We start from the raw sequence: 9,610 nt of genomic DNA on the forward strand, positions 1-9,610 counted from the left end.
TCTCCCCATACAGAAATCTTTTCTACACTGAAGGAAGGCGGGCTTAGTTAAGTGATTGTTCTAGTTGAGTGTAAATCTTGTGTGGTGGCTGGAAGCATGAACACAAGAGTCAGATTTCCTGGTTCTTCACCACTTACTGGCTCTCTGATTTAGTTCAGACTACTCTGCTCGCTCTTTCATTATCTGTGAAATTAGTATAACAATATTAATTGCTCTTAAAATTTTTTTAAATGATTGTGAATATAAACATTCTGCAAAAGGCCTTTGAAAATTGAGTTAAATATCAGTGATGATGGATGATGATGATGATTTAAAAACTCTATTGGGACAGGTTGAGAGCCTCAATGGCAATTGAGTTCTACTGCATCTTAGAGCATATACTTTCAATGGTGATATATTCTGTTCTCATTTTTAGGGACTCTGAATTTCTAGCTTGTACAGGATTTTTTTGCATGACATCACCCAGCAACTACTCCACTGCTTCAGTCTCTGAATTCCTCCTCATCTGCTTCCCTAACTACCAGAGTTGGCAACACTGGCTGTCACTGCCCCTCAGTCTCCTCTTCCTTTTGGCCATGGGGGCCAACATCACCCTCCTGGTCACCATTTGGCTGGAGGCTTCACTGCATGAACCCATGTACTACTTGCTCAGTCTGCTCTCACTATTAGACATGGTGCTCTGCCTCACTGTCATCCCCAAAGTCCTGGCCATCTTCTGGTTTGACCTCAGGTCCATCAGCTTCTCTGCCTGCTTCCTCCAGATGTTCATCATGAATTGCTTCCTTGCCATGGAGTCCTGCACATTCATGATCATGGCCTATGACCGCTATGTGGCCATCTGCCACCCACTACGGTACCCATCCATCATCACTGACCAATTTGTGGTTAGGGCTACCATGTTTGTTGTAGCCCGAAATGCCATGTTTTTTCTTCCTGTTCCAATCCTTTCTTCCCAACTCAGATACTGTGCAGAGAACATTATCAAGAATTGCATCTGCACTAACCTATCTGTGTCCAAACTCTCCTGTGATGATATCACCTTCAACCAACTTTACCAGCTTGTGACAGCCTGGACCTTACTGGGCTCTGACCTCATCCTTATTGTTCTCTCCTACTCCTTCATCCTGAAAGCTGTGCTAAGGATCAAGGCTGAGGGTGCTGTGGCCAAGGCTTTGAGCACATGCGGTTCCCACTTCATCCTTATCCTGTTCTTCAGCACAGTCCTGCTGGTTCTGGTCATCACTAACCTGGCCAGGAAGAGAATCCCCCCAGATGTCCCCATCCTGCTCAACATCCTGCACCACTTGATTCCCCCAGCTCTGAACCCCATTGTTTATGGCGTGAGAACCAAGGAGATCAAGCAGGGAATCCTGAAGCTACTGAGGAGACTGTAAGAGGTAAAAGGGATCAGGTCCATCTTTATAATTGTCAATGAAAGTCAGGAATTATTTTATTGTTGGAAAGGAAATGTCACTTATAGTCAGAGAATGAGTTCTGACTCTTCTTTTTCTTAATATCTCAGACAACAATAGAAACATTCCTCTGTGGATTTCTTTTTGCTTCAAAGGAAACCTCCCTTTCCTGGACTTTTTGATTACTTGGGGAATATCTTAGATCAAATTCTTAACCAAGGTCTTGCCAAGCCTTAGCAAAGTGGAGCTGGTTTAGAGTGATAGTGTTTGGCCATTCAAGAAACAAAGTTTATAGATTGACTTTAAAAAGATCTGTCTGTCCCCTGATTTGCAAAGAACATTGATTCCTGTCCTGTCTCCTGTTTCAATCTGACAAAGTCCTACATGGCTTGTGTTGTAAAGGGTTGACTGGTCAATGTGTAGATGTTTACCTCAGAACTTTGGCTTTTGGGGTTGAATGCTTTACCCTGAACATCCCTGACTCTCTTCTTTGTCAACTGTGGCGTGTCTTCTGCCTTCTCAGATCCTTTTAGACCCTGTAAGATTTTCCATCTGTACAACCTCTCTTTATTACTTATTGTTGTTTTGAAGAGTGAATAAACTAAGTATAAAAATTTTTGTTCAGTACTTTGAATGTATACACATAAATGAGTTCTTCTGATTTTTCTTCTTTTTCTCCTCCTCTTCTTCCATTACCTCCTTCTCGTCCTTATTTTTCTAATGACAATGCTTTTCCTGTTGCCCTTGGAATAGGAGCAGATCATTATCTCACACCCTATTTACCTTACAGTCTAAGGTATCCATGATATTTAGTGTTTTTCCATCTCTAGAGTCATTTTTATTACTGGTTTATTTTCTTGAGAAATCTTTCAAACAATAGGGGGCTCCATATAATAGTCAATTTGATATATTCTACTCATATTCATTTCAGCTTAGGTGTGCCATAAGGCTTCCTACAAACATACCTTCTGGAGTTCCAAAAGACAGCCTCAAGTGATATGTGGCCATGATACCACATAGTACTCACATTCTTTGGGGCTATATGGCTTCCAGTGTCACTTGTCCCCGAAAATTTCTCCATATCCCATCCTGTGCTATGGAGGGAGCAAAACAGGCTCTGACACACTAGTCATGATAAAGCAATCTGCTTTCACCATGCTACACTTTCTACATCTGTCTTAGTAAATTGTCTAATTGATTTATGGCCACATAGTGTATAGATGTTTGGTTGCTTTGCAACCCCTACCAAGAGCAGTTCAAAGGAATATTACTCTCAGTTTACCTCTAAAATAACCAAAAGAAATAAATGGATCCCACAATACTGCATTACATATTTTCTTCAGATCCCATGGAGTCTTTTCTTTAGTCCAATTTTTATTTTTAGGGTAGAAGAGCTTCTGACCTGGTGAAGGAAATAGACATACAAGTCCAGGAAGTGCAGAGTCCTAAACAGGATGAACCTAAAGAGACCCACACCAAGACACATTATAATTAAGATGCCACAGATTAAAGACAAAGAGAGAATTTTAAAATCAGCAGAAAGCAGTTTTTTACCTGCAAAGGAGCTCCCATAAGACTGTCAGCTGATTTCTCAACAGAAATTTTGCAGATCAGAATGTATTGGAATGAATATTCAAGGTGATGAAAAGCAAGGACCTACAACTAAGATTACTTTTAGAAAAAAAAAAAAGCTATCATTTAGAATCTAAGACAGATAAAAAGTTTCCCAAACAAGAAAAAGCTAAAGGAATTCATTACCAACAAACCAGTATTATAAGAAATGTTAAAGGGTTTTCTTTAGAATGGGAGTGAGATTAGTGCAATGGCTGAAAAAGGTGAGGGAATTAAGAAGTAAAAATTGGTAGTTACAGAATAGTCATGGGGATGTAAAGTTCAACATAGAGAATGTAGTCAATAATATTGTAATCCTATCCTATATAATAAAGAGGTAATATGCAAATTGACCATGACTCCAACACACAAGATGGCTGCCCCCATATGGACACAAGATGGTCGCCACAAGATGGCCAGCAGGGGATGGCAGTTGGTAGGGACCAGGCCTGCAAGGGAGGGCAGTTGGGGGCCACCAGGCCTGCAGGGAAGGACAGTTGGGGGCAACCAGGGCAGCAGGGGAGGGCAGTTGGGGGCACCAGGCCTGCAGGGGAGGGCAGGTAAGAGTAACCAGGCCATCAAGGGAGGGCAGTTAGGAGGGACCAGGCCTGCAAGGGAGGGCAGTTGGGGGCGACCAGGCCTGCAGGGGAGGACAGTTAAGGGCAACCAGGGCAGCAGGGGAGGGCAGTTGGGGGCAACCAGGCCTGCAGTGGAGGACAGTTAGGGGTGACCAGGATGGCAAGATAGGGCAGTTACGGGTGACCAGACCAGCAGGGGAGGGCAGTTAGGGGTGACCAGGCCAGCAGGGGAGGGCAGTTAGGGGCAATCGGGCTGGCAGGGGAGCAGTTAGGCATGGATCAGGCTGGCCAGGGAGTGGTTAGGGGTTGATCAGGCTGGCAGGCAGAAGCGGTTAGGGGCAATCAGGCAGGCAGGCAAGCGAGCAGTTGGGAGCCAACAGTCCTGGATTGTGAGAGGGATGTCCCAGATTGGAGAGGATGCAGGCTGGGCTGAGGGACACACACCCAACCCCACCCCCATGCACAAATTTCATGCACTAGGCCTCTAGAAACTATATATGGTGTCAGGTAGGTACTAGATTTATGAGGGTGATAACTTAGTAAGTTTTCTAATATCTAATCACTGGGTTGTACACCTGAAACTAATATAATAGTGTATGCCAACTCTAATTAAAAATATTATTTAAAGTCAAAACAAATAATAAATAAATAAATGTTTCACTTGTTCATTCCTGTTTCTAATTAAGCTACTGCACTGTGGGTAATAAAGGAAAATAATCTATATTATAAAAACCCACTGGCCCTAATGCTGTAATGACCAAAGACTGGTGCAGGTGGGCGGGGCTGCAAGCACAGCGAGGCCACGCGCTGGGCTTCTAGTGTTTCCATAACATGTTACACTTCATAGCCCATTCTTTGTACACTGGCCATAATGCAATAACCCCTGTTTAAGGATAATATTAGACCTTCATTTAAACATAAATTTTCTAAGAGTGCACTTAATATCTAAAATACATTTCTGTTTATCCTAAATCTAGAAATAGATGTTTCATTGAAACATATACACTATTTTTGCAGCACCCCCCCCCCCTCCACCTCCCGGCTTCTCCTAACTCTCTCCTGTTCTTCAATACTCTGATAGTGAATTTTGTCTTCTGTGTTTTCTCTTTTCTTGCTGCTCCCTTCCCTCTTTTGCCCCATTCTCCCCTGCCCCCAGGAGTGGCCTTATTCTCAAGGTTCAGATGCCTAAAATGCTCTTAGCTCTGTGGGCTACAGGTAGGGGAGGGACAGAGTTCAGCCTAGGGACCTGAAAATAGCCTCTGGAGTCTCTGAGGAACCAGATGGTGCAGTAAGCAGTCATAAGTAGCAGCAGTACAGTATAGCCTCCTCGAGCTAGTAGGTCTACTGTGGAGCCAGGAAAGTCATAACGATGGGAATGATGAGGCATGTAGCATTCCACATATACAATATAAGCCGGGAGTGGATAGGACTACTATACATCTGATGCTGCAGATTCATAAGCTACCAATTAACACAAATCTGGTGGGTCACTGCTTTCATATAGGAACACATTTTTCTAGTGTAAGCTGTACAGTACCCATTTTAAAAGTCAAGATTTTTGAGGTGAGTGTTCTTGAATTAAATCTATACCTTTATTATTAACTAGAGGCCTGATGCATGAAATTCATGCAAGAGTATGCCTCCCTTCCCCCAGCTGCCAGCACTGGCTTCCCTCTGGCACCTGGGCTTCCCTCTGGCACCCAGGACCTGGGCTTCCCTCTGGCCATCAGCAGGCACCCGGGACCCAGGCTTCCCTCGCAGCCCTGGCTTCATCCAGAAGGTCATCTGGAAGGACAACTGGTCTAATTAGCATATTATCTTTTTATTATTATAGATTGTCTGTGGCAACCGAAAACCAGGAGTCTATATTCTTTTTTTTTTTTCCTATATGCTGCCATTTTTATTTCCCAAAACAGATTCTAAAACGTTGGGTATAGAGCAGGTGATCAAAAATATTAGTGACTGATTTTTTTCTTTATTGATTAAGGTATTACATATGTGCCCTTATCTCCCCCCCCACACACACACACACACACCACTGTGTCTATGTCCATTGGTTAGACTTATATGCATGCATACAAGTCCTTTGGTTGATCTCTCCCCCTTACTCCTACCCTCCCCTACCTTCCCTCTGAGGTTTGATGGTCTGTTCAATGCTTCTCTGTCTCTGGATCTGTTTTTGTTCATCAGTTTATGTTGTTCATGAGGAGTCTATATTCTTAACTGCAATTTGGCCACCCCTAAAGAAGAATTACCCTAGAATTACCAGATGTGATAGGACAGTAATCCCAGCTGTCTGATTACTCCCTCTTGGCTCTGTGGCTCACCCTGCCTTGTCTCCCAGTGTTCCTTCCTGCTTCTCTGGGTGGGATAGAATAGATTTTTCATTGCTCAAGTAACCATGCTCCCCAGAAGACTCCAAACTAGGTGTAGAATCAATTGTTTATTTGTGGTTTATTGATCCACTATAATCAACTGAAAACAAAGCAGATGAGTTCGTAGGAATAGATTTATTTCTTTAAGGTAACTGGAGTCTGACTACAGGTAAGTTTGTATGATCTTACTAACAGGATAGTTTTTATTTGGATTTATGTCTGAAAATATAGTTCTTTTCTAATTCTGATTCTACCTTTTGAACCTCAGATCTTTGGCCACTCTTTGTTAACAAAATCTAGTTCCAATTCCCAAATATATCTTACGTAAAAGAATTATCTTCCTGTGAGCACATTTGGAAATATCTGGAAACTTTGGCATTCTTTACTGAATAGTGACATTGATTCTTTTTTAAAAAAACTCCACTGGCTTAAGGTAGGAGTGGGAGAAGAGTAGTATCAAGTATGAGTCAAGGAGGTCAGGGTTGCTGGAAAGTCCTAGGCTCTGGTACAGTCATCTGTGTCACCTAAACTGGGAGCACTTCATATGCCGATTATCTCTGTCCTTAAAGAGGTATTACCATCCTGAATTTGGAAGATCGCTTTGCTAAGAAATCTCTAAAGAAAACTTAATAGAGAGTATTGAACAAAAAAATTTAAAAAACTATAATTTTGAGCTGATTCAGATAGGACTAAATGAAAGGAATTACCTGTATAACCCAAGAGTCATAGATACCATGTGACTAACACCAAGAGCAAACTCATATAGTAAGCAAAATCAAAAGAAAAATGTTTAGTTTTCCAAAAGTCCAGACCTGTACTGTCCATTAGACTAACCACTAGCCGCATGTGACTATTGAGCACTTCAACTGTGGATTGTCAGAACTGAGGTGTGTCAAATACACACCTAATTTTGAAGACGTAGTACAAAAATAAAAACAAAGAATATAAATTAGCTTTTTAACAGTTTTTACATTGATTACATATTAAAGTGATAATATTTTGGATGTACTCAGTAAAACAACATATGTTATTAAAATTAATTTGCATGTTTCCATTTAATGTTTAAAATGTCTACTGGAAATTGAAAGTTTTGTATGTGGCTCGCACTGTATTTCTGTTGAAAGTGCTACTGCAGATTATATGGAAAGTGATAATATCTTAGGCAAAGCAGAAGAGCAAATTTGTTTTTTCCAACTTCCAAATCTTCAAATATTCACAATTACTTATTGACTGTAAGGCTCTCACTTTCCCAGAAAATAAAGGGAAGCTGATTCATTGGGAACACTGCCATTGTTGACAAAAAAACTTGTTAAGATTGTACTGCCTCACAGCATTAAAAACAAATAGTGTCACTGGAGTATGGCAACCATATAAAGGTTATCTCATAAGTGTCTTGATTTTGTTCATAACCGCTTATGATATTCCAGGCCTTGAACCAATGAGATCCTATTTAGTCAAGTTAGGATTGTGACTGACTGAGAATCCATGATGGAATCAGATGAAGACAGCAGACGCTCTTATCCCTTACTCTTGGAATAGTCCTGTTGGACCAAAATTGATGACTTTTGAAATTTTTTGTTCTTATCTTGACTGCTTGCCCAGAACATTAGGAAACTTTTTAATGTCTTCTCTACAGTCCTGTACAAATGATAGTCTTAACTCTAATGAAGTCTTCAGATATTTTCCAGTGATGAACTAAGGCTTGATTTCTCCTTTGCCTATGATGTCCTCTCTTGGAGAAAGAACAGGGGCAGGCATATCTTTGGGGTAATGACTAATCTGCTCTGCATAAGTGTTTTTGTTTATAGAGACAGGAAAGGTAATAAGAGTTGTATTTCAGACTTCATAGTCCCATGCATGACACGGCTTCACTACTGTGATTTTAGTAAAATGACTTTTATTGCCTTTGTTTCCTCATCTGCAAAATTGGAATAGCAATTGAATAAAAAGGATGATAATGTAATTTACCAATCAAGTTCAGAAACTATTAAGAGTGAAAAGAGTTATACATAAGGATTTCACCAGTCAAATAAGAAATATAGTCATCCTACTATCATTCTACTTACAGTATTTTTAATAATATTAATTGGTTTATATTTACCGAGGACTTAGATAGTACCAGACACTTAACTATGATTATTTTTCAATGGTTCTTTGGAATATTAATTCTTTTTCCATGGGTATTTATTATGTCTTACCCTTTCAAGGTTTTCTAACGTGTCAGTTGTGATCAGAATATTTTACATGGCATTGCCCAGCAACTACTCCACTGCTCCAGTCTCTGAATTCCTCCTCATCTGCTTCCCTAATTACCAGAGTTGGCAGCACTGGCTGTCCCTGCCCCTCAGCCTCCTCTTCCTTTTGGCCATGGGTTCCAACACCACCCTCCTGATCACCATCTGGCTGGAGGCCTCTCTGCATGAGCCCATGTACTACTTGCTCAGCCTCCTCTCTCTGCTGGACATGGTGCTTTGCCTCACTGTCATCCCCAAAGTCCTGGCCATCTTCTGGTTTGACAACAAATCTATTAGTTTCTCTGGCTGCTTTCTCCAGATGTTCATCATGAATAGTTTCTTGACCATGGAGTCCTGCACATTCATGATCATGGCCTATGACCGCTATGTGGCCATCTGCCACCCACTACGGTACCCATCCATCATCACTGACCAATTTGTGGCTAGGGCTGCCGTATTTGTTGTGGCCCGGAATGGCATTCTTACCATGCCTATCCCAATACTTTCTTCCCGACTCAGATACTGTGCAGAGAACATCATCAAGAACTGCATCTGCACTAACCTGTCTGTGTCCAAACTCTCCTGTGATGACATCACCTTCAACCGGCTCTACCAGTTTGTGACAGGCTGGACTTTACTAGGTTCTGACCTCATCCTTATTGTTCTCTCCTACTCCTTCATCCTGAAAGCTGTGCTAAGGATCAAGGCTGAGGGTGCTGCAACCAAGGCTTTGAGCACATGTGGTTCCCACTTCATCCTTATCCTGTTCTTCAGCACAGTCCTGCTGGTTCTGGTCATCACTAACCTGGCCAGGAAGAGAATCCCCCCAGATGTCCCCATCCTGCTCAACATCCTGCACCACCTGATTCCCCCAGCTCTGAACCCCATTGTTTATGGCGTGAGAACCAGGGAGATCAAGCAGGGAATCCAGAAATTGTTGAGGAGGCTGTAAGAACTAACATAAGTGAGATTTGACCTTGGAAGCAGAAACTGATAATGGGGAATAATTTCCATGATGCATAGAAAATGTAAATGATTACTGCAGAAATAAGTATGGATTTTTCTTTCTCTAATGTTTCATTTGATCATGGAGATATCTATATTTTGACTCCTGTTTTCTATTTCATTGACTGTTTTTGCATTCTGGAGTTACCTAGAAGTTTCTTCTGGCCTCACCTATGTGAAAGGGACTTGTCAAGCCATAATCACAGGAGCTTAATTAGAGTGCTATTGTTTTTAAATAAAGAATAAATGGTAGTCTAATCACTTTCAATGCCTCTCAATTTCCTCAATTACTTAATATTTAGATAGGTATTAGATCCTCTGATTCTACCTGAGATCTGATATACAGATCAAATTGGTTTTGTACCATGAATGGCTCTCTTGTGAACATATAGAAA

At 41.4% G+C, this 9,610-nt stretch overlaps 2 protein-coding genes across 2 annotated transcripts; both read left to right on the top strand.

Moving 5' to 3' along the window:
- The first annotated feature begins 452 nt into the window (after window positions 1-452).
- LOC103302808 (olfactory receptor 56A4-like) lies at window positions 453-1,394 on the top strand. The gene has a single exon (XM_008159871.2). It carries the CDS (start codon window positions 453-455, stop codon window positions 1,392-1,394), a length of 942 nt encoding a protein of 313 aa, XP_008158093.2.
- A 6,826-nt stretch (window positions 1,395-8,220) lies between these two features.
- On the top strand, window positions 8,221-9,162 carry LOC103302809 (olfactory receptor 56A4). The gene has a single exon (XM_008159872.2). The coding sequence runs from the start codon at window positions 8,221-8,223 to the stop codon at window positions 9,160-9,162; it is 942 nt and encodes a 313-aa protein (XP_008158094.2).
- Window positions 9,163-9,610: the final 448 nt, after the last annotated feature.

The sequence above is a fragment of the Eptesicus fuscus genome, chromosome 13 (assembly GCF_027574615.1).
Source record: "Eptesicus fuscus isolate TK198812 chromosome 13, DD_ASM_mEF_20220401, whole genome shotgun sequence".
Lineage (NCBI taxonomy): Eukaryota > Metazoa > Chordata > Mammalia > Chiroptera > Vespertilionidae > Eptesicus > Eptesicus fuscus.

Coding starts and splice junctions, on each gene's coding strand:
- LOC103302808 (XM_008159871.2), top strand. CDS start 453: ATGACATCACCCAGCAACTACTCCACTGCTTCAGTCTCTGAATTCCTC.
- LOC103302809 (XM_008159872.2), top strand. CDS start 8,221: ATGGCATTGCCCAGCAACTACTCCACTGCTCCAGTCTCTGAATTCCTC.